This window comes from Tachyglossus aculeatus, chromosome 24 (assembly GCF_015852505.1).
Source record: "Tachyglossus aculeatus isolate mTacAcu1 chromosome 24, mTacAcu1.pri, whole genome shotgun sequence".
NCBI classification, from domain to species: Eukaryota; Metazoa; Chordata; class Mammalia; order Monotremata; family Tachyglossidae; genus Tachyglossus; species Tachyglossus aculeatus.
In genome coordinates, this window is record NC_052089.1 from 21,775,670 (window position 1) to 21,801,637 (window position 25,968).

General features: G+C 45.7%; 1 protein-coding gene across 1 annotated transcript in view; it reads left to right on the forward strand.

The window, feature by feature from the left end:
• Positions 1-307: 307 nt before the first annotated feature.
• The window catches only part of LOC119945137 (multidrug resistance-associated protein 1-like), a 91,824-nt gene continuing 66,163 nt past the window's right edge, over positions 308-25,968 (forward strand). Inside the window, exons 1-6 of the mRNA XM_038766164.1 lie at positions 308-436; positions 5,417-5,737; positions 6,067-6,095; positions 6,231-6,403; positions 8,526-8,598; positions 9,539-9,635. Of these exons, the coding sequence (XP_038622092.1) occupies positions 341-436; positions 5,417-5,737; positions 6,067-6,095; positions 6,231-6,403; positions 8,526-8,598; positions 9,539-9,635 (789 nt within the window). The 5' untranslated portion in view covers positions 308-340. The remainder of the gene's footprint in view (positions 437-5,416; positions 5,738-6,066; positions 6,096-6,230; positions 6,404-8,525; positions 8,599-9,538; positions 9,636-25,968) is intronic.

Below are 25,968 nucleotides of genomic sequence, written 5' to 3' on the forward strand. Positions count from 1 at the left end.
GAACGAGTGAATGAATGAACGAATGAATGAATGAACGAACGAGAGAGTGAGTGAATGAATGAGTGAATGAGATGTCCGGGGAGGCCGCGAAGGCCCGCGGCGGGGTTGCCAAGGCAACGAGGACCCCGCGGTAGGGCAAGTTGGGACCGGGCTGTCGTGATGCTGTCGTAAAGGCGGGCGGGGTTGGTTGGCGGCAGCAGCAGCCTGAGCATCAGGAGCATCTGCCGCAGGCTGAGCATCAGCAGCATCAGCGGGGAGGAGGAGGAGGAGGAGGAGGAGGGCCGAGGGCCAGTGGGAGGCGGGCAGGGCCCGGCCCGGGGATGCCGCAGCCCCGGCAGCCATGTTCCCCGCTCAGGACGAGGCCGACAGGACGGTGTTTGTGGGGAATTTAGAGAGCCGGGTGCGAGAGGACATCCTCTATGAGCTCTTCCTGCAGGTAGGGATGGGAGGGAGCAGCGGGAGCCTGGGGGACGAGGGACATTGGCGGGTGGGTGGAAAGGAGGGAGAGGGGGGAGTTGGAGAAGAGGTGGCATGAGGCAGCTTGGCTCAGTGGGGAGAGCCCGGGTTTGGGAGTCGGAGGTCGTGGGTTCTAATCCCGCCTCCCTCAATGGTCAGCTGGCTGACTTTGAGCAAGGCCCTTCTCTGGGCCTCAGTTGGAATGAGGGCCATTGAGGGGTGGAGGGAGAGGAGGGAGAGGTGGGAGTTGGAGAAGAGGTGCCATGAGGCAGCTTGGATCAGTGGAAAGAGCCCGGGTTTGGGAGTTGGAAGTCGTGGGTTCTAATCCCGCCTCCCTCAATTGACAGCTGGGTGACTTTGGGCAAGCCCCTTCTCTGGGCCTCAGTTGGAATGAGGGACATTGAGGGGTGGAGGGAGAGGAGGGAGAGGTGGGAGTTGGAGAAGAGGTGCCATGAGGCAGCTTGGATCAGTGGAAAGAGCCCCGGGCTTGGGAGTTGGAAGTCGTGGGCTCTAATCCCACCTCCCTCAATGGTCAACTGGGTGACTTTGGGCAAGGCCCTTCTCTGGGCCTCAGTTGGAATGAGGGACATTGAGGGGTGGAGGGAGAGGTGGGAGTTGTTGGAGAAGAGGTGCCATGAGGCAGCTTGGATCAGTGGAAAGAGCCCGGGCTTGGGAGCTGGAAGTCGTGGGTTCTAATCCCGCCTCCCTCAATGGTCAGCTGGATGACTTTGGGCAAGCCCCTTCCCTGGGCCTCAGTTGGAATGAGGGACATTGGGGGGTGGAGGGAGAGGAGGGAGAGGTGGGAGTTGTTGGAGAAGAGGTGGTGTGATGCACCTTGGATCAGTGGAAAGAGCCCGGGTTTGGAAGTCGGAGGTCGTGGGTTCTAATCCCGCCTCCCTCAATGGTCAGCTGGGTGACTTTGGGCAAGTCACTTCTCTGGGCCTCAGTTGGAATGAGGGACATTGGGGGGTGGAGGGAGAGGTGGGAGTTGGAGAAGAGGTGGCGTGATGCACCTTGGATCAGTGGAAAGAGCCCGGGCTTGGGAGTCGGAGGTCGTGGGTTCTAATCCCGCCTCCCTCAATGGTCAGCTGGCTGACTTTGGGCAAGGCCCTTCTCTGGGCCTCAGTTGGAATGAGGGACATTGGGGGGTGGAGAGAGAGGTGGGAGTTGGAGAAGAGGTGCCATGAGGCAGCTTGGATCAGTGGAAAGAGCCCGGGCTTGGGAGTTGGAAGTCGTGGGTTCTAATCCCGCCTCCCTCAATGGTCAACTGGGTGACTTTGGGCAAGGCCCTTCTCTGGGCCTCAGTTGGAATGAGGGACATTGGGGGGGTGGAGGGAGAGGTGGGAGTTGGAGAAGAGGTGCCATGAGGCAGCTTGGATCAGTGGAAAGAGCCCGGGCTTGGGAGTTGGAAGTCGTGGGTTCTAATCCCGCCTCTCTCAATGGTCAGCTGGATGACTTTGGGCAAGGCCCTTATCTGGGCCTCAGTTGGAATGAGGGACATTGCGGGGTGGAGGGAGAGGAGGGAGAGGTGGGAGTTGTTGGAGAAGAGGTGGCGTGATGCACCTTGGATCAGTGGAAAGAGCCCGGGCTTGGAAGTCAGAGGTCGTGGGTTCCAATCCCGGTTCCACCAATTGTCAGCTGGGTGACTTTGAGCAAGTCACTTCCCTGGGCCCCAGTTCCCTCCTCTGTCAAATGGGGATTCATTCATTCAATCGTATTTACTGAGCGCTTACTGTATGCAGAGCGCTGTACTAAGCGCTTGGGAAGTCCAAGTTGGCAACATCTAGAGACGGTCCCTACCCAACGGCGGACGCACAGTCTAGAAGGGGGAGACAGACAACAAAACAAAACATATTAAATAAATAGAATAAGTATGTACAAATAAAATAAATAAATAAATAGAATAATAAATACGTACAAACATATATACAGGTGCTGTGGGGAGGGGAAGGAGGTAAGGCAGGGGGTGAGGAGGGGGAGGAGGGAAACAGGAAGGAGGGGATTAATAAAAATAATAATAGTTATTAAGCGCTTACTATTTACAAAGCACTGTAATAATAATGATGATGGCATTTGTTTGACAACTTTGTTCTGACGACTTGACACCTGTCCACGTGTTTTGTTTTGTTGTCTGTCTCCCCCTTTTAGACTGTGAGCCCGTTGTTGGGTAGGGACCATCTCCATATGTTGCCAGTTTGTACTTCCCAAGCGCTTAGTACAGTGCTCTGCCCACGGTAAGCGCTCAATACATACGATTGAATGAATGAATGAATTTGTTAAGCGCTTACTGTGTGCAAAGCACTGTTCTAAGCGCTGGGAACGTTACAAGGTGATCAGGTTGTCCCACATGGGGCCCACAGTCTTAATCCCCATTTTACAGATGAGGGAAGTGAGGCCCAGAGAAGTGAAGTAACTTGCCCAAAGTTACCCAGATGACAAGTGGCGGAGTCAGGATTTGAACCCATGACCTCTGACTCCCAAGCCCGGGCTCTTTCCACTCAGCTATGCTGCTTCTCTGAGGAGGGAGAGGTGGGAGCTGGAGAAGAGGTGGCATGATGCAGCTTGGCTCAGTGAAAAGAGCACGAGCTTGGAAGTCAGAGGTTGTGGGTTCTAATCCCAGCTCAGTCAGCTGGGTGACTTGGGTCAAGTCACTTCCCTGGGTCTCAGTTCCTTCATCTGTCAAATGAGGATTAATAATAATAATGGCATTTATTAAGCGCTTACTATGTGCCAAGCACTGTTCTAAGTGCTGGGAAGGTTACAAGGTGAACAGGTTGTCCCACGGGGGGCTCACAGTCTTAATCCCCATTTTGCAGATGAGGTAACTGAGGCACAGAGAAGTAAGTGACTTGCCCAAAGTCACACAGCCGACCACTGGTGGAGTCGGGATTAAGACTGTGAGCCCCCATGGAACCACCTGATCACCTTATATCCTCCCCAGCGCTTAGAACAGTGCTTGGCACATAGTAAGCGCTTAACAAATGCCATCATCATTATTATGATGATGATGGGTGGGGAGGAGGGAACCCCTTTGATCATCATCATCAATCGTATTTATTGAGCGCTTACTATGTGCAGAGCACTGTACTAAGCGCTTTGATGCTGGTGGGGGCAGACACCTGGAGTAACAAGGCCAGCAAACCTCCAACCTTGACTCCGAAAAAGGCCTAGGCACCCCAATCCCCTGTGCCTGCCTAATAATAATGGCATTTGTTAAGCGCTTACTATGTGCCAAGCACCGTTCTAAGCGCTGGGGAGATCACAAGGTGGTCAGGTTGTCCCATGGGGGGCTCGCGGTCTTCATCCCCATTTTACAGATGAGGGAACTGAGGCCCGGAGAAGTTAGGTGACTTGCCTAAAGTCACACGGCTGAGAAGTGGCAGGGCTGGGATTTGAACCCATGACCTCTGACTCCAAAGCCTGGGCTCTTTCCACTGAGCCACGCTGCTTCTCATCAGTTATCAGTTAATGCCTCTCTTAGACGTCCTCGAGGACCAAAGCCGTAGTAGAGAACAGATGGGTGGAGGATTCATGGCTGGTTTAATGTGGTTTCTCCTGGTGAAGTGTGGAAGGCCGATTTCTGTGTTGAATAGTGCTCTGTTTTGGACTATCAATCAATCAATCGTATTTATTGAGCACTTACTGTGTGCAGAGCACTGTACTAATAAGGTTCCTTATTTGGGAGCTTGCTGGTTTGGGGCAGGGAGGGTCGGAATTAAAACTGGAGATGAAAAGCTGGTCACATCCAACCTCCTTCCTTCCATCCTACCTCCCTGACTCACGATTCCCTTTCAATACCCTCTATCAGATGTACAAAGTTTTTTTTTTTTCCTATTTTTTCCAGACACCCTTGTTGTGCTCTGAGAATGGACAGTAGCAGCCTTCCTATTTCCAAGGCCATTTCTCCCAGCCTTGATAAGACTTCCCAAGAGTATCTTCTTGAGTTCTATTTTTGCTCTAAAGACTGATAAGTAGAAAACACACTGAAGGGGAGGAAGCATACAAATAGGTCACAACAATGAAATATCAGAGAACCACAGTAGAACCTTTCACTAAAAGATATTGAAGGTTGGGAGCGGGAAGAGGTTTCGGTTGGAAAATAATTGGTGAACCATATCCTAAATAGTTTACCGTTTTATAAAACACAGTTTACACGTGTACCGTGAATCATTAAACTTACAATTCCTTGGTTAATTGAAAACCAGACAAAAATGTTGGGTGGCCTGGACTACGGATAACTTGCTTTGTTTCCTGGGTTCTTCTCAAACCTGGCCATCTTAATTAGGCATTTCTAGCGATCCATTGTGGGAAATTATTTTTTTCTTACAATACTTAAGCTTAGAAACTTTGCAGCTTAGTATACGTGAAAGATTGAAGCTCCAGTAAAAAAGAGAACATACTTTACCACGATTGAAAGGACCGTTGGCCAACAGAGCTGTTACAGTGGATATTTCTTGCAGGTGAATTCCCTCCTAAAAAAAAAAAGTTTCAGCTTATGACGATCATCTTTATGAAGACTCCACAGGTCAGCCTATGCTGCACCATTGTCATTCAACAGTGGAATACTAATTGAAAATTGGTACTTTTTTGGTTATTTCATATTTATTCTTCCCCTTCTCCATTTTTTCCTCACTTTTAACGATTGCTGTCCTTCCCCCTGCCCAGAACCAATCATCCATTTGAAAGATGTTGATCCCGTTGTGTGAGTCCGTAGCATGGTCACCTGACTTTGAACTCTTAGTGCCATATGTGCATAAATTACCACCGTGAAACAGTAAATCAAGCCAGTTTGAAAAGTTAGTCCCATAATGGTCACTTGAAATGCTAGAAATAAAATTTAATGTTTGGCGTAATTTTCTGACCGTTCTGCCAAATTGACACCCCCACATTTGCTGGCCAGTGAAAAATGAGGGAGATTTTTGCCCCTGCCCTTGAGGCAGTAATGTCTTTCATCTTGGAGTTGCCCCCTTACCTCGGTCATTTATCTGGGATCTCTGTGTGCACTGAAGCAGTCAGATTTTCAGATTTCTTGGTGACAGCGGAAGGACGAGACGACAGAATCTGTCAACGCCACTGGAGCCAGGTCCTGCAAAACAGCTCTTTATCTCTCGTGGATCGGTTTTTAAAGGTTGCTCAGCGAGGGTTTAGGGAAGCTGTTAATTTTTCTGCTGAAGTGAGTGGGGAGAGCAGAAGAGGGGCCACCTTCATTTCTGGGGACATCACCTTGCGGGGAAGGGTTGGAAGCAGGACGGGAAGCCAATCTCACCCTTCTTCACCTCTGGTATGTGTCTCGCTGAAGGGAGAGTCACTTTAGGGGGTTCACGGGCCCCCCCAAAAGACTCACAGGATCATGTGTAATCCACAGGATGTCACGTGGACCATACTGACTCAGGATATAATGCGATGAAAAATAAGTATTCATTTGTGCAGAAAACGGCCTTTCTATTTTAGAGAAAATGATTTAAATCGGTTTATTATAGGCAGGGAATTTAGCGTTGCCTTGCTCAGCAGAGTTTAGAACCAGCCAAAATCTAGATTACAGATTAAGCTCATCAAGGTCATTTATCTAACTCAGAAATTTGTCTTGCTTCTCCTCAAAAAAATTTTGAGGATGGTCTGGAATCAAGTTTGACAGCTAGGTAGGACATCAGCAGCTTCAGCTGGGCTCCTATATTTAGCTCTAGGAATTACCTTCTGTCAAAATGGATTTTACTAGATGAACGTGAGTTTTAAAAAACGTTTCTGGGGATTTATGGGGAAAATAATGTTTTAAGTTTCTTACAGGCTGGGCCTTTAATCAAGGTGACCATATGTAAGGACAAAGATGGAAAACCCAAATCTTTTGGATTTGTCTGCTTTAAGCACACAGAGTCGGTGTCTTATGCAATAGCTCTGCTGAATGGAATTCGTTTATATGGACGACCAATAAATGTGCAATATCGCTTTGGTAGGTCTTGCAGATTTTAAACTCTGTGGTATTAATGGGAAATTGCTTCTGTTTTATTTTTGCAGATTTGAAATTACATTACTTAGAAGGATGACGTGCAGTTGAGCAAAGCACAGTGTCTTTGTTAGTTTTCTGGTGAAGATAAAAAAATCGTATATTTCTGAATCAAAAGCATGGTCACGTAGGTAGAAGCTTTTGTACCACAAGTCAGTTACACCACAGGTGTAGATTACACTTAAAGGTCAAGGATGCTCACTGCCCACAGTGGTAATGCATTCTCTTCTTGGGTAATTTTTATGGTACTATTTTAAGATTAAGGAAATCAGTTGTAGATTTTTCATAGCCATTAAGTATAATCCAGATTTGGATTACGGAGTGCCTCTCCTCAGTAAGGGAGAGACACTCAAATTCATCATCAATCGTATTTATTGAGCGCTTACTATGTGCAGAGCACTGTACTAAGCGCTTAGTACAAATTCGAAAATCTTTTGCTGTGCCTCAGGGTGGAGAATGCTTGGTTTGAGTTGAGAGGTTTGAATCCCGGATGACGTTCCGAGCCCTCCAGAGGCTATCCTGCTCTGATATTTTCAGACTGAACTAGACCAAGGCCAGAGGAACTCCACAATAACAGTACAAATCAGAGAAGCCATGTGCCCTTGTGGAGAAGGTTCTAATCCTGCCTCTCCCACTTACCTGCCGTGTGACCTTGGGCAAGTCACTTAACGTCTCTGTGCCTCAGGTGCCTCATGTGTAAAGTGGAGATTAAAACTGTGAGCCGCATGTGGGACACGGACTGTGTCCAATGCATCTACCCCAGCACTTAGTACAGTGCATGGTATAAAGTAGGCACATAAATACCATTAAAAACAAACTGTTATTTGTCAAGCCCTTCTTACGTGCCTCCTACTAAGTACTTGGGGGAAATTCAGGATAGTCACATCAGAAACGGTCCCTGTCCCACAGGGGCCTCACAGTCCAAGGAGGGAGAATAGATATTGAATTTCCATTTAAAGATGAGGGTGAGGGTAGAGTTCTAATGTCCAAATTTGAGGTGTATGCTTGTCATGACAGCCACTTTAAACATCCCCTTCCTGAGTCATTGCAGTGGGAGGGAGAGATACTGCTTCCGTCATTTTTTTTCCCCCTGAGAGCCTAGCACTATGCTAAGCATTGGGGAAATAAGTCTTAATTAGGTAATAAGTAAGGGGCTCACAGTCTTCAAGTGGCCCATCATGCAGCAAGATCATACTATCCCTCTGGCGCTGATCAGTCTGTGGTATTTACTGAGCGCTTACTGTACTATGCACCTGTAAAGGTACAATACACCAGAACTAGTAGGTATGATCCCTGACCACAAGAAGCTTACAGTCTAGAGACCTGAGAAAGTACACTGCCCATGGGTTTGGATTCTCAATGCCAGCAACAGACGCCTGGCCCATCCCTGGGGTAATTATTGATGGAATTCAGGAGCCGGGAGGTTGGGGAAGGATTGATAAACATCTGATGCACTCACCTCTCTCCAAGCAGGTGAGCGTCTAAACTGTCCAGGGTGGAGGTCTGTGTTTTGATTAAAGAGCGTATGGGTGGAAAATCCACAATTTTCCTTAGCTGGCCATTCCAGCGCTTCATCACACCGACTGGACTCCTTCCGTACGTCCAGAAGAGATCTGCCGGTGTAATTCCAACTCTCTAGCTGTGTTCTGTCCAGAATATCCAGAGAATTTAAGACAACTTAAAAAAAATGTAATTTCATTGTGGTTTTTACTTCTTCAACAATGGCGTGTGATTGCTCCCTCAGTCTCTGTGCTCACATAACTTCCTGAAGTGCAGTTCAGTTGAACATGTAGTGCTTATAGTTCAGTGGGAGTTATGTATACGTGAGGGATACGGGCCAAGAATGATTTTTTTTAAAAAATCCCTCAAAAATCGATAACCGCATCTCTTGAAATAAGAGTTATTTAATCGACTTCACATTTTTCATATTCATGAATTAAACATTTGTACCCCATTTAAATCAATACCGTGCTATTCCATGGCAGCCTTTTTGTGACGTTCATTCATCAAAAAAAAAATCCATAATCACACAGCAGAATTAGTAAAATTGTCATCTTTTTGTTTCCAGGGAGTTCCCACTCATCAGAATTGAACAGTCAAAGTGTGGAAAACTACTTGGATGTAAATTTGCAGAGCCACAGGTAACAGAAAATCGTGAAGCAAAGAAGTGTGGGCTATTTTTAATTAGGGCAAGTCTTCCTGTAAATACGTGGAAAAAAAAATCATCCTTCATTAGAGTATTTTTGTTTGGATGTGATGTCATTCGGTGGAGTAGATAGGAGAGTTCTGAGAGCCAGGAAACCCCTCTCGGAGGAGCCTGTGGTACTGAATGCCACCAGGATTAGTTTTTAAATGTGCCCCCAAAATGTGGTGATGGGCCTTGGACTTCCCCAAAACACCAACCCCCGCCAGTCCCAGCCTGCAGATCATTCCCTGTTGAAGAGCCAAATTCCCAGCCTCTGGCAACTGGGCAGAAAAGATAAGCCACGATGGACCCCTCCTCTCATCCACCCCACCTATTTTCTGAACAGTTCTGGAGGAAACGCCAGTGGTAAAGCACCACCAACCCAGAGACTGGAACCCAGCTCAGCTCAAGTGAGTCGTTCGCCACATGTGTTCACCTGGGGCTACTGAGTCACAACTCACTGAGTTCGTCCTCAACACCTGCACTCTGGCACAGAGCAGGCCCCTTCCGAGGTCTTTAGTGGGGGAATGGGAGCAATTTAGGGACGACTGCACTTGTCATGACTCAGAATTGGAGGAAAAGTGTAGGTTTGGATTTGTCGGACATTTGGCTGGCGGGAGAAGTCCAGCAAGCCCAGAGGAATGGTTCCTCGTCCGGTATCCCCAGAGGGACTAGAAAGGAAGTAAGAGCTGGGGACCAGGATGAGGTACCCTGCTGCCGCCGAATGCGGGACGCCCTTGAAATTTGGTTGGGGGTATTTGGGAAGTCCGAGGGTGCCGGTGGGCAGAGTCTGAAAAAGAGCCCAATTTCTGGTTCACCTGCCAAATTTCCAAACCCGCCCTGCTGCTGACAAGGACCCGATTCCACCCCTCAAATCCCCATCCTTGTTTTTGAAGGACTGAGGAGCCGTGGGACCGACCTGCATTTCCCATGAAACCCTTTGCGGCGAATGACTGTACTTTACCTCAGGAATATTCTTTCTTTCAAAAGATGGTGAGTCGGCCAACTTCATTCTATACCAGTGCGGTTAGGCGGCGTCAGTCAGAATGTGAAACCAAAACGTGGTAGAATCTGTTGCGGTGTTATAAAGAATTTTAGGGGAAGCAAAATTTGCTCAGAGCGTGTACAGAATTCTGCTGCCGCGTGATGGTGATGCACCTTCTCGTTGCGAGCTTTCTACCCCTCACTTCCCCTACTTTTTGAAAGTGAAGGCTTGAACAGAACAAAAATCTTGGGGCCTGAATCCCTACACCCAGAGTAAGGGGCCTGTGTTGAACTTGACTACATTATTAAAATGTTCTCCCCCCCGGTAAGTGCTCAATAAATCGCTTTGGAATTGTAGCTGCTCCGCTTATGTAGCCCCAGGTGTCCCCTTTCCAGCCAGAGGAAGCTTGAAGTGAGAGAAGCAGCATTGTCTAGTGGTTAGAGCACATTTCTGGGAATCAGAAGAACCTGGGTTCTAATCCCAGCCTTGCCACTTGTCCACAAATCACTTAACTTCTCTGTGCCTCAGTTACCAAATCTGTGAAATGGGATTAAGACTGAGAGCCTTTTGTGGGTCATGGACTACATCCAACCTGATTAGCATTTGTTTACCCCTGTGCTTAGTACTGTACTTGGTACCGAGCAGGTGCTGAACAAATACCATTTTAAAAAAAGTGGAGGAGAAGTCTGTGATTCCAGAAGGTGCAGACCCTCAGGTCTTACACTGCTTTACCTGGAAACCTAAGATAATAATAATAATAATAATAATAATAATATTAAGCGCTTACTATGTGGAAAGCACTGTTCTAAGCACTGGGGAGTTGCAAGGTGATCAGCTTGTCCCACGGGGGGCTCACAGTTTTAATCCCCATTTTACAGATGAGGTAACTGAGGAGGCACAGAGAAATTGCCAAAAGTCACACAGCTGACAGTTGGTGGAGCCGGGATTTTAACCCGTTACCTCTGACTCCAAAGCCCATGTTCTTTCCACTGAGCCACGCTGCTTCTCCAACTTTTGAGTTAGACCTGCCATTTCCAAACCTAGTCCAACATTCCTTGGGGCTGCAAGTATTGAAAAGTGATGCTTCCTTTCATCTCGGGACAAGTGGAGGGGGAGACCTGGTGGCCACAACTCACCTCTTTCAGACTTCTGAGTCCCACTGGTCCTTTTTGACCAGGCAGCTGATAAAAATGAGCATTCAGGAAGGGAAGGACATAGAACAAGGGGGCTGTTATATAAAGACCAGTCATACATTTTAAGGGCATAGAATGCTTACAGAACATAGATCATGTTACCAAGGTCGCCGATAACATGGTCCATATTCTGCTGGGTAGTATTTGCAAAAAATGCCAGATTCAAGTTTTGTCTGGAAAACGCTTTCACGGTGGAATGAAGTTTTTGCAAGCACTTTCAGTTTGGTAGTGTACGAATGACTAAAGCCACAAGATTTACTCAATTTCCCCAGTCTGCAGAGAACTGCAGCAGAGCCTGCTGAGAATTTCAGACAAATAGCTAAGCACGGTCTTAACTGTGAAAGAGTTCAGTAGACAGGAACAACACATAAATAAACAGGGTTTAAACACAGCTGATAGAGGAGTAGAACCTAAAAGGTATATAAATGAAAAGGTATCATAAATGTTAAGGGAATCAGAGTTTCCAAGGACCCAGAGTCAGATGGATTCATTAAGTATTAATCCTTACCTGAACTACCATTATCTCAGTTCTTTTAACAATTCACATCTGGTTCACTTGGTTAGGAAATGTAAACTCTTACCTGCTCAAATTTCTCACAAGTAGAAATTCTGATTCCAAACTACCTTTAAATTAGAACTGAAGGGTATGTATATTCTTGTCCTTCAGCTTTGAAGGGGCCAACTCTGGGTTTGAAGGTGATGAAAACACCAACACGGGGGAGTCAGAGCCCCCGAACGCACTGTTCACATACACTAACTAGACTGTAGGCTCCTTGTGGGCGGGGATCATGCCTCTCTACCTCTATTAATAATAATTGTGGTATTTGTTACGTACTTACAGTGTGCCAAGCACTGTCCTGAGCACTAGGATGGAGCAAAAGAAATCAGGTTATTGCATTGTAATCTCTCAACCACTTACTACAGTGCTCTGTAGGTAGTAAATGCTCAATAAATGTCTTTAATGGATAGTAAACCAGGCCGGGGGTCAGGAAAGGTAATGGCCCACGTCCTTTCCCTGGCCTGGAATGCCCTCCCTCCACATATCCGCCAAACTAGCTCTCTTCTTCCCTTCAAAGCCCTACTGAGAGCTCACCTCCTCCAGGAGGCCTTCCCAGACCTAGCCCCCTTTTTCCTCTCCTCCCCATTCCCCCCTGCCCCACCTCCTTCCCCTCCCCACACCACTTGTATATATTTGTACAGATTTATTACTCTATTTTACTTGTACATATTTACTATTCTACTATTCTATTCATTTTGTTAATGATGTGCATAGAGCTATAATTCTATTTGTTCTGACGATTTTGACACTTGTCCACATGTTTTGTTTGGTTGTCCGTCTCCCCCTTCTAGACTGCGAGCCCGTTGTTGGGTAGGGACCGTCCCTATATGTTGCCGACTTGTACTTCCCAAGCGCTTAGTCCAGTGCTCTGCACACGGTAAGCGCTCAATAAATACGATTGAAGAATGAATGAATGAATAATCCACAGTAGCCAGGGTTAACTCTTCTCAATTTTCAAGAAGTGTTAATGTCCCATCAGTGGTCAGTTACCTGCACATTCTCAAGTGGAATTTACTATTTTTAGTCCTATAAAAAGCAAATCTAATGGTACGTCGGGTTGGTTTCCCGCTGATTTTTTTTCCTCGCCCCTTTGCTGCAGCGTTCCACCTGTTTTAATGAAGTGTCTTTTTGTCTTCCTCAGATGAATTTATTTTTATCACAGCAGTACCCCATGCATAATCCAGTGGAACAACCTTCCTATGGCCAGATGGCATCAACGCCCAGACCTGGCTTGCCCATGTCTCTCTCACTAAATCCTGTTTCGGACCTTGAGGCGGGGCCAAGCTCTCTTGAGTGGGTTCACCAACAACCAAGTGACGGTGGCTTGTACCAAATAAACAAAAGAAAAAGACAGCAGCAAACTAGTGATAGCGATAGTAGTACCGAAGATAGCAAAGGGAAACAAAGAAGATGTGGCCAGAAATACAGGAAGTGTAGGAAGAAGAAAAAAAGACATTAATATTGTGTTCAAGTCCAAGATTTCTCAACATTGCACTCATTCTCTTAAATGAAAAACACGTATTTGCACTCTACCAAAGTGAATTTGATTCATGGTACTTAGTTTCTAAACGTATTCTATATGGCTACTGTGACATTTAATATTATGCCTTGAACGAAGAAATTTTGCACAACTGATGAAGGATTATTACTGTTGCATGATTTTTTTCCCCAAAGAATGACTATGTGGGCTTTTGTTCCCCTCATCCGTCTAGGTATTTATTGCTTACATTTTTTTTTATTTATTGTCTCAGGCTTAATGGGTATGCTTCATTTGTAAAGAGGTCTGATGTGGCAAAGGGAAGGCTGATAGTCTTGGTCCTTGAAAATGTCTGTCAATAGTTATTAAACGCTTATTCACTAAGGTTGGGGTTGGACCTGACCCTTTTTGACTCATTAAAGTGGTCCAATGCAAAGCAACCTCCTGTGTGCAGTATTTATTTGCTTTCAAATGGATTGGCTTCCTAAATTTCCCCGTCCCACCCAAATTAAGTAGAAGGCTATTTTTTTTTTATTGTTAATCCTTAAGAGGTAATTTTTTGTCTTGTTTTATGCTGTCAAGTCATCTCCAACCCATAGCGACACCAAGGACGTAGCTCCCCCAGAATGCCCCCTCCATCTGCAATCGTTCCGTAGAATTTTCATGGTAAAAATACGGAAATGGTTTACCATTGCCTCCTTCCGCACAGAAAACTTGAGTTTCCGCCCTCAACTCTCTCCCATGTCGCTGTTGTCCAGCACAAGTGAGTTTTGACTTGCCTTCCACTCGCTAGCCACTGGCCAAGCTAGGAATGGAATGGGTTGGCCTCTGCTTGACTCCCCCTCCTGTAGTTGAGACTGATGGAGCGCTCAATAAATACGATTGAATGAATGAATGAATGAACAATATATATATATATATGTATATATATATATATATATATATATGTATATCACCTGTATATATGTATACCACCTGTATATATGTATATCACCTGTATATATGTACATATTTATTACTCTATTTATTTTACTTGTATATCACCTGTATATATGTATACCACCTGTCTATATGTATATCACCTGTATATATGTTTGTACGTATTTATTACTCTATTTTACTTGTACATATTCTATTTATTTTATTTTGTTAAAATGTTTTCTTTTGTTGTCTGTCTCCCCCTCCTAGACTGTGAGCCCGCTGTTGGGTAGGGACCGTCTCTATATGTTGCCAACTTGTACTTCCCAAGCGCTTAGTACAGTGCTCTGCACACAGTAAGCGCTCAATAAATATGATTGAATGAATGAATGAATGGAGTAGTGGAAACCTTCCAGGTATGACCCTGAGAGGGGAAAGAATTAACACTTGTTAATCACAAGAGTTCACTGTTCACCCCAGGCGCCAAAACCCTTCCTTAGAAAAAGATAGGTGTTTAGGGAAGTGCATAATGATGACAGTAATAATATTGCTCTCATTTGTTCACACATCAGTGAATCAATAGTACTCGATGCAGAGAACTGTAGTAAGTGTTTGGGAGAGTACAACGCAATATAACAAACATTCCCTGCCCACAAGTTCATATTTCCCAAACTGTGTTCATATTGACTGGCATTTTTCTCCCAAGGGCTTAAATGAGACCCCCATCTGGTTAATAATAATAATAGTGGCATTTATTACGTGCTTACTATATGCAAAGCACTGTTCTAAGTGCTGGGGAGGTTACAAGGTGATCAGGTTGTCCCACGGGGGGGCTCACAGTCTTCATCCCCGTTTTACAGATGAGGTAACTGAGGCCCAGAGAAGTGAAGTGACTTGCCCAAAGTCCCACAGCTGACAATTGGCGGAGCCGGGATTTGAACCCATGACCTCTGACTCCAAAGCCCGTGCTCTTTCCACTGAGCCACGCTGCTTCTCTTATTTACTTCTCTTACTTGGTTACTTTCAGAGCTTCCATCAAATATATTTTTTGAGCACTTACTGTGTGCAGAGCACTGTACTAAGCTTGGGAGAGTCCACTATAACCAAACATTGCTCTGAGAATTAGGAAGGAATATATTAATATATTATTATATTAGAAATGAGCCCTGGCTCCCGGAGGTGGCTACCAGCCACTTAGAGGAACTGTTTTAGGCTAGTAAAGGACCCTGGAGGTAAGTTGCTAGTGCAGAAGTTGAAATTCAGCAATCAGACCCTCTATATTATGGCCTAAAATAATTCTCATCTGCCACAATGAGAATCAGAAAAGAAATAGATAAAATTTCCCTAGCATCGTTTGAACAGAATGGTAATTCAACATACGGGTACAATGACCTGTGTCCAGTAACAGCTTAATGGCTAACAACTTCAAGGTGACACCACATCCAAAATTGTTAGGGTGGGTTAAGAAATTCTATCAAGTGTTGTGTTAAAAAAAAACAACAAAAAACCAACAGCTTCATTTGTTGCAGTACCAGAGGTATGAATGTATAAGCGACGAACTTTCATGCACGAATTAAATCTCGTGGTCGTAGCAAGGAGGGTTGTCGGGGGTCACTTGTCTTTTGGATAGTTTAATCTGTTCTCTAAAATAACTCTAAATTATAAACTAATCCAGAAACTATAAATTTATCCTGGGGGAGAAAATATAGAGCATGCATTGTGTACTTACAAAATTACTGATCAGTTGAATCCATTTGTCTTCACTAGTGCTTAGGATGTAAGTACTGTAAGGTAACAAATGAAGGTAAAGAATTCATTAAGATAAAGCAGTGTGAATTGCAATTCAGAAAAACTACATTAGAGGCAAAGATGCGGAATAATTTTCAAATTTATTTGATTAGACAATTAAGAACTCCCAGATTATTTAGTAATGCATAGAGATTGCATTATTAGACTGTGAGCCCGCTGTTGGGTAGGGACCGTCTCTATATGCTGCCAACTTGTACTTCCCAAGCGCTTAGTCCAGTGCTCTGCACACAGTAAGCGCTCAATAAATACAATTGAATGAATGAATTAGTCACAGATATCACAATCTGTACTATGATGAATAAACATTTCAAGTACTATCATGGCTGCACTAAGTTTTTTACTGATTTTTATCTGTATGAAACTAAGTTTTTTTACTGATTTTATCTGTATAAAACTGTTTTATACTGATTTTATCTGTATACAACCAAGTATTTTACTGATTTTATCTGTATAAAACTGTTTTATACTGATTTTATCTGTATAAAACCAAGTTTTTTACTGATTTTATCTGTATAAAACTGTTTTTTACTGATTTTATCTGTATAAAACTAAGTTTTTTACTGATTTTATCTGTATAAAACTGTTTTTTACTGATTTTATCCGTATAAAACTGTTTTTTACTGATTTTATCCGTATAAAACTACTTAAAATATGTCATTCTTGTCTCCTAACCTATTTTCACTGATTAATTCTGAATTTATGTGGAAACTGAGATGAGATGGATGGAGTAAGCGCTCAATAAATGCTCCTGATCGATTGGAGAGTGACTAAATTCAGTGTGATGTCTGCTTGCAACCTGCAGTGCCACCCAAACCTTGCTTTCAACTGCTCCTCCATTTGGTCATTTCTTCTGCATCCTTCTGTCAACTAAACTCTCCGCCTGGGGTGGCTTCAGTGTTGTTCAGAAACAACAATGAACATCCACTCATAAGCTGCCGGAAAAGAGGCAACTCGCTACAAATGGAATTGTGTGAAGGTGTCTTTGGTTACAGCACAAAACTGGCCTGTTTTCACGTAGCGATTTGTAAAATAGGTGTGTGCTTGGCACCATTACCCTGACATTGGCTTCCCACCAGTGTCACAGCATGGGCCATGTTCATTCATTCATTCATTCATTCATTCAATCGTATTTATTGAGCGCTTACTGTGTGCAGAGCACTGGACTAAGCGCTTGGGAAGTCCAAGTTAGCAACATATAGAGGTCCCCACCCAACAACGGGCTCACAATCTAGAAGGGGGAGACGGACAACAAAACAAAACATGAGGACAGGTGTCAAGTCATCAGACCAAATAGAATTAAAGCTAAGTGCACATCATTAACAAAATAAATAGAATAGTAAATATGTACAAGTAAAACAGAGTAATAAATCTGCACCAAATGTTGCCGTTCTGGCTGACATATTTGGTCAGAATGGGGAGACAATCGAGCCAATACCTATGATCTCTAAAATACTTTCTATCATTTTCCCCCTGCATGACAGCATGAAGCGGGGAGGCGTAATTATTCCCATTTTGTAGGAAAAAACTGAGGTTTAAGAGAGTAAAATGACTTTGCCAAGGTGGCAAGTTCAGTCAGAGGCTTGGTGTATGACCAAACTCAATAATACACGTGCCCCAAACTCAAATACCTCTTAAAGCATCAATGTCCTTCATGTCTTTGCACCAGTCTGGACTCTTTACCCTTCTTAAGTCAGGCCCTGTGGAACATTAACCAAACCAGTCATTATCTAATGTGGCCTCTGTCCTACTTTCCGCCTGATTATATGCTGCAAAAAAAAATCAGCTTCTCCTTGTACTACCATTTTACTAGCTGTTTTATCTAGAGGTGCTCCCCTAGGCATGATTTCACCTTTCTACGGTTTGTGCAAGAATAATAAAAACAATGGTATAAAGATAATCGTCAGACACAGTAACAGCCCCACATTCTAGCGCTTAGTGCAGTGCTCGGGCACATAGTAAGCACTCACCAAGTACCGCTGATGGATAAACATATTTGTACATATTTATTACTCTATCTTACTTGTACATATCTATTTATTTTATTTTGCTAGTATTTTTGGTTTTGTTCTCTGTCTCCCCCTTCTAGACTGTGAGCCCGCTGTTGGGTAGGGACTGGCTCTATGTGTTGCCGACTTGTACTTCCCAAGAGCTTAGTACAGTGCTCTGCACACAGTAAGCGCTCAATAAGTACGATTGATTGATTGATAAAGCTCACAGTCATATAAGGAGGCAAGGCTGTTTTTATCCCCATTTTACAGGTGTGGAAACGGCTCCAGAGAAGTTGAGTGACTTGCCCAAGATCACACAGCAAGCAAAAAAGCAAAGCTATGACTAGAACCTGAGCCTCCTAACGCCTTAGCCCATGGGGCTAGCCAAGATGATTTAATACAAATAATGTCCTATTTTCTTCACTTTCATGTTGAAACAAGCACATGGATGGATGCTTTGCGGAGAGGAAGTGTTCCATAACTCGAACTGATTCCACCCCTTCCGTTTTGTTGGCCAAGGGTCTATTCCCTGAGCATTTTAGAACTGCTGATGAAATTCATCGGGCCAAATGTGGTTGTTATCCAAAGTAAAATGTGCTGAGCTTCTTGTGCAATGGGAAAGGGGTGGTAAGCAGAATAACAGCTGATTATGCCCCCAAATTCCCTTTTGCCCAAGAAGAGATTGCCACAGACGCCTTCTCTGGGAAGAGAATTGCTGGCAAACGGACTGACTTCAAGCCTGAAGCCTGCAAACCGTACAGGGATATAATTACGCTATTTGTTAGGAGCTAGCTATGTGCCTGTACTAAGCGCTGGGGTGGATTCAACCTCCCCAGGGCTTAGTAAGCGCTTAATAAATGCCATAATTATTATTATTATTCAAGCAAATTGGGCAGGACACAGTCCCCGGGATATGTTTTGTTCTCACCCCTGCCCCACAGCTGGTTATCAATCAATCGTATTTATTGAGTGCTTACTGTGTGCAGAGCACTGTACTAAGCGCTTGATTATACTTGGTTATATACTTGGTTATAACCAAGTATAAGCACTTGGTTATACTTTTTGAAGCTTCCTAAATCAACTGCAGAGATGATTACGGGGGGGTTGACTGGTGACCTGCTGTAATGCAGGAAACCCCAGGGTGGTCATTTGGGGCCAACCTTTCTAGGAGCACCTTGTAGATGATTAATAATAATAATAATAATGTTGGTATTGGTATTTGTTAAGCACTTACTAGAACAGAACTAGAACAGTGCTTTGCACACAGTAAGCACTGAATAAATGCCATTATTATTACTTACTATGTGCCAAGCACTGTTCTAAGCGCCGGGGTAGATACAAGGTAATCAGGTTGTCCCACGTGGGGCTCACAGTCTCCATCCCCATTTTACAGATGGGGGAACTGAGGCACAGAGAAGTGAAGTCTTTTAGACTGCGAGCCCACTGTTGGGTAGGGACTGTCTCTATATGTTTCCAACTTGTACTTCCCAAGCGCTTAGTACAGTGCTCTGCACACAGTAAGTGCTCAATAAATACGACTGATTGATTGACTGATTGATTGAAGTGACTTGCCCAAAGTCCCACAGCTGACAATTGGCAGAGCCGGGATTTGAACCCATGACCTCTGACTCCAAAGCCCGGGCTCTTTCCACTGAGCCACGTTGCTTCTCTGACTCTGATGATATATCATATGATATCATATCATATATGATATATCATATATGATATATCATATAATATATCATGTAATAATATGACTATTCTCTGATGATATAATAATAATGCTGGCATTTGTTAAGCGCTGTGTGCCAAGCACTGTTCTAAGCGCTGGGGTAGATATAAGATAATCAGGTTGTCCCACGTGGGGCTCACAGTCTTCATCCCCATTTTACAGATGGGGGAACTGAGGCCCAGAGAAGGTAAGTGACCTGCCCAAGGTCACACAGCAGACAAGTGGCGGAGCTGGGATTAGAACCCATGACATTTCCCGTGAGCCACGCGATCCGTGTCCAGTCGCAATCTCTGGCAATGGGGGAAGCAGTGTGACCTAAGGGAGAGAACAGGAGTCGCCGGACCTGCGTTCTAATCCCGTCTCCACCACTTGTCCGCTGTGTGACTTGAGACGAGTCTCTTAACTTCTCTGTGCCTCAGGTGCCTCATCTGGAAAATAGGGGTTGAAATTATGAGCCCTATGTGGGATGTGGACTGGGTCCAACCTGATCCTGTATCCAAGCGCTTAGAACAGCGCCTGGCACATAATAAGCGCTTAAATTTTTAAAAACCCATCCCTAATGGTGGCTCTGGAAGTAGCTGAAAAGTGGGTCACATCCTTCAAACCCGTGTGAGAACCTGGACAGACGAGATAACAGCTTCCGCTTGGAGGAGACGGGCCGAAGAGGGACGTGTGGTTGTTCATCTCCGGAAGGCTGAAATAGGTTAGTGCAGCTATTTCATCAATCATCAATCGTATTTATTGAGCGCTTACTATGTGCAGAGCACTGTACTAAGCGCTTGGGAAGTACAAATTGGCAGCATATGGAGACAGTCCCTACCCAGCAGTGGGCTCACAGTCTAAAAGGGGGAGACAGAGAACGAAACCAAACATACTAACAAAATAAAATAAATAGGATAGATATGTACAAGTAAAATAAATAGAGTAATAAATATGTACAACCATATATACATATATACAGGATATACAGATATATATATATATATACAGCTATTTCTCAACTGTGTCCTGAAACAGCGTATATGGTAACACAGATCAGAAGATAAGAAAATATGAGCACTTTCTAGGAAGAAAAACAGAGTAGCGATTGACTATTTTCCTGCGGGGTATTAACCCTAGCCAACCCCAGATCTGTTAAAAAAACTGAGGTACCCATTGAAGTTGGGGAAAAAGGAGGTTTTGATTTCAAATTTCGCCCCAAGAACTCTGTGACTCCGGATCCATTTCCATACACCTGTCCTACATCCCACAGAAGCAGCGTGGCTCAGTGGAAAGAGCCCGGGCTTTGGAGTCAGAGGTCATGGGTTCAAATCCCAACTCCCCAACTGTCAGCTGTGTGACTTTGGCCAAGTCACTTCATCATCATCATCATCAATCGTATTTATTGAGCGCTTACTATGTGCAGAGCACTGTACTAAGCGCTTGGGAAGTACAAATCGGCAACATATAGAGACAGTCCCTACCCAACAGTGGGCTCACAGTCTAAAAGGACTTCACATCTCTGTGCCTCAGTTACCTCGACTGTAAAATGGGGATTAAGACTGTGAGCCCCCCGTGGGACAACCTGATCACCTTGTAACCTCCCCAGCGCTAAGAACAGTACTTTGCCCATAGTAAGCGCTTAACAAATACCACCATTCTTATCCCACCAGGATCAACCTTGCAGCTCTGCTTTGTCCTTACCTCACCTCTTCCCCGGCAAAGGTGGGCAGCGGAAAGCAGACAGGGACACTCTAACAGTAACTGTGGTGTTTGTTAAACTATTACTACGTGACAGGCACACTACTAGCGCTTAGAACAGACACCACCCTGCACCCTCCGCTCCTCTGCCGCTAATCTCCTCACAGGGCCTAGTTCTCATCTGTCCCGCCATCGACTCCTGGCCTGGAATGCCCTCCCTCCGCACATCCGCCAAGCTAGCTCTCTTCCTCCCTTCAAAGCCCTACTGACAGCTCACCTCCTCCAGGAGGCCTTCTCAGACTGAGCCCCCTTTTTCCCCCTCTCATCCCCCCCACCCTACCTTCTTCCCCTCCCCACAGCACCTGTATATATACAGCATGGCTCAATGGAAAGAGCCCGGGCTTTGGAGTCAGCAGTCATGGGTTCAAGTCTTGGCTCCGCCAATTGTCAGCTGTGTGACTTTGGGCAAGTCACTTTGCTCCTCGGGGCCTCAGTTCCCTCATCTGTAAAATGGGGATTAAGACTGTGAGCCCCCCCGTGGGAGAACCTGATCACTTTGTAACCTCCCCAGCGCTTAGAACAGCGCTTTGCACATAGTAAGCATTTAATAAATGCCATTATATATATATGTTTGTACTTGTTTATTACTGTATTTATTTGTACATATTTACTATTCTGTTTACTTTGTTAATATGTTTTGTTGTCTGTCTCCCCCTTCTAGACTGTGAGCCTGCCATAGGGTAGGGCCTGTCTCTATATGTTGCCAACTTGGACTTCCCAAGCGCTTAGTCCAGTGCTCTGCGCACAGTAAGTGCTCAATAAATACAATTGAATGAATGTATGAATGAATGTAGGAATGAATGAGTGATGTATGAATGAATGAATGTATGTTCTCTGTCTCCCCCTATGTTGCCAACTTGTACTTCCCAAGCGCTTAGTACAGTGCTCTGCGCACAGTAAGTGCTCAATAAATACGATTGATTGAATGATGAATGAGTGAATGAATGATGTATGAATGAATGTATGTTCTCTGTCTCCCCCTGTGTTGCCAACTTGTACTTCCCAAGCGGTTAGTACAGTGCTCTGCACACAATAAGTGCTCAATAAATACGATTGATTGAATGAATGATGTATGAATGTGTGAATGAATGAATGAATGAATGAATGAATGGAGGAGGAGCCGGGAGGCCTCCCCCCTCGGCCCCTCCCCCAATCAGCAGCAGGGATGGGCGGGGTTTGGGGGCAGGGAAGCTCCGCCCCTCGGCCCCTCCGCCAATCATCAGCAGGGATGGGCGGGGATTGGAGGAGGAGGGAGGCCCCGCCCCTCGGCCCCTCCGCCAATCATCAGGAGGGATGGGCGGGGTTGGGGGGGGGCAGGGAAGCTCCGCCCCTCGGCCCCTCCGCCAATCAGAAGAGTTGGGCGGGGCGGGGTTCGGAGGAGGGGGAGGCCCCGCCCCCTCCGCCAATCAGAAGGCGTAGGCGGGGCGTGGTTTGGAGGAACGGGGCGTCCCCGCCCCTTCGCCCGTCCACCAATCAGGAGGGGTGGGCGTGGCCGGGGGGCGGGGGAGGCCCCGCTCCCTCGGCTCCTCCGCCAATCAGGAGAGGGGCCGGGCGCGCCGCCCCGCGCCATTGGTCAAGCAATCAATCAATCAGTTGTACTTCTTGAGCGCTTACTGTGTGCAGAGCACTGGACTAAGCGCTTGGGGAGGACAAGTTGGCAACACAGAGAGAGACGGTCCCGACCCAACAGTGGGCTCACAGTCTAGAAGGGGGAGAGGATGCCACCCACCAAGGTGAGGACCGCGACACCCGCACCCTCGGCGGCATCATCATCATCACCATGGCATTTGTTTGTTAAGCGCTTACCGGGTGCCAAGCACTGCTCTAAGCGCTGGGGGGATACCAGGGTGGGCCCCCGGGGGGCTCACAGTCTCCATCCCCACTGTACAGAAGAGGGAACCGAGGCCCAAAGAATAATTATAATGATGGCATTTGTTAAGCGCTTACGAGGTGCCAAGCACTGAATGAATGAGTGAATAATAATGATGGCATTTCATCATCATCATCATCAATCGTACTGATTGAGCGCTTACTGTGTGCAGAGCACTGGACTGAGCGCTTGGGAAGTACAAGTTGGCAACATAGAGAGACGGTCCCTACCCAACAGTGGGCTCACAGTCTAAAAGGGGGAGACAGAGAACAAAACCAAAGATACTAACAAAATAAAATAAATAGAATAGATATGTACAAGTAAAATAAATATAGAGTAATAAATATGTACAAACATATATACATATTTAACATATACATATATATGTATGTATACATATACATACATTTCTTAAGCGCTTATTAGGTGCCAAGCACTGCTCTAAGCGCTGGGGGGGGGGGATACCAGGGTGGGCCGCCGGGGGCTCACAGTCTCCATCCCCATTGTACAGAAGAGGGAACTGAGGCCCAAAGAATAATTATAATGATGGCATTTGGTAAGCGCTTACGAGGTGCCAAGCACTGCGCTAAGCGCTGGGGGGGGATACCAGGGTGGGCCCCCGGGGGGCTCACTGTCTCCATCCCCATTGTACAGAAGAGGGAACTGAGGCCCAACGAATAATTATAATGATGGCGTTTGTTAAGCGCTTACGAGGTGCCAAGCACTGCTCTAAGCGCTGGGGGGGATAGCAGGGTGGGCCCCCGGGGGCCTCACAGTCTCCATCCCCATTGTACAGAAGAGGGAACTGAGGCCCAAAGAATAATTATAATGATGGCATTTGGTAAGCGCTTACGAGGTGCCAAGCACTGCTCTAAACGCTGGGAGGATACCAGAGTGGGCCCCCGGGGGGGCTCACAGTCTCCATCCCCACTGTACAGAAGAGGGAACTGAGGCCCAAATAATAATTATAATGATGACATTTGTTAAGCGCTTACGAGGTGCCAAGCACTGCGCTAAGCGCTGGGGGGGATACCAGGGTGGGCCCCTGGGGGGCTCACTGTCTCCATCCCCATTGTACAGAAGAGGGAACTGAGGACCAAAGAATAATTATAATGATGCCATTTGTTAAGCGCTTATGAGGTGCCAAGCACTGAATGAATGAGTGAATAATAATGATGGCATTTCATCATCATCATCATCAATCGTATTGATTGAGCGCTTACTGTGTGCAGAGCACTGGACTGAGCGCTTGGGAAGTACAAGTTGGCAACATCTAGAGACGGTCCCTACCCAACAGTGGGCTCACAGTCTAAAAGGGGGAGACAGAGAACAAAACCAAAGATACTAACAAAATAAAATAAATAGAATAGATATGTACAAGTAAAATAAATATAGAGTAATAAATATGTACAAACATATATACATATTTAACATATACATATATATGTATGTATACATATACATACATTTCTTAAGCGCTTATTAGGTGCCAAGCACTGCTCTAAGCGCTGGGGGGGGGATACCAGGGTGGGCCGCCGGGGGCTCACAGTCTCCATCCCCATTGTACAGAAGAGGGAACTGAGGCCCAAAGAATAATTATAATGATGGCATTTGGTAAGCGCTTACGAGGTGCCAAGCACTGCGCTAAGCGCTGGGGGGGGGGATACCAGGGTGGGCCCCCGGGGGGCTCACTGTCTCCATCCCCATTGTACAGAAGAGGGAACTGAGGCCCAACGAATAATTATAATGATGGCGTTTGTTAAGCGCTTACCAGGTGCCAAGCACTGCTCTAAGCGCTGGGGGGGATACCACGGTGGGCCCCCGGGGGGGCTCACGGTCTCCATCCCCATTATACAGAAGAAGGAACTGAGGCCCAAAGAATAATTATAATGATGGCATTTGGTAAGCGCTTACGAGGTGCCAAGCACTGCTCTAAACGCTGGGAGGATACCAGAGTGGGCCCCCGGGGGGGCTCACAGTCTCCATCCCCACTGTACAGAAGAGGGAACTGAGGCCCAAATAATAATTATAATGATGACATTTGTTAAGCGCTTACGAGGTGCCAAGCACTGCGCTAAGCGCTGGGGGGGATACCAGGGTGGGCCCCTGGGGGGCTCACTGTCTCCATCCCCATTGTACAGAAGAGGGAACTGAGGACCAAAGAATAATTATAATGATGCCATTTGTTAAGCGCTTATGAGGTGCCAAGCACTGAATGAATGAGTGAATAATAATGATGGCATTTCATCATCATCATCATCAATCGTATTGATTGAGCGCTTACTGTGTGCAGAGCACTGGACTGAGCGCTTGGGAAGTACAAGTTGGCAACATCTAGAGACGGTCCCTACCCAACAGTGGGCTCACAGTCTAAAAGGGGGAGACAGAGTACAAAACCAAACATACTAACAAAATAAAATAGAATAGATATGTACAAGTAAAATAGAGTAATAAATATGTACAAACATATATACATATTTAACATATACATACATTTCTTAAGCGCTTATTAGGTGCCAAGCACTGTGCTAAGCGCTGGGGGGGATACCAGGGTGGGCCCCCGGGCGGCTCACAGTCTCCAACCCCATTGTACAGAAGACGGAACTGAGGCCCAAAGAATAATTATAATGATGGCATTTGTTAAGCGCTTACGAGGTGCCAAGCACTGCTCTAAGCGCTGGGGGGGATACAAGGGTGGGCCCCCGGGGGGCTCACAGTCTCCATCCCCATTGTACAGAAGAGGGAACTGAGGCCCAAAGAATAATTATAATGATGGCATTTGTTAAGCGCTTACGAGGTGCCAAGCACTGAATGAATGAGTGAATAATAATGATGGCATTTCATCATCATCATCATCAGTCGTATTGATTGAGCGCTTACTGTGTGCAGAGCACTGGACTGAGCGCTTGGGAAGTACAAGTTGGCAACATCTAGAGACGGTCCGTACCCAACAGTGGGCTCACAGTCTAAAATGGGGAGACAGAGAACAAAACCAAACATACTAACAAAATAAAATAGAATAGATATGTACAAGTAAAATAGAGTAATAAATATG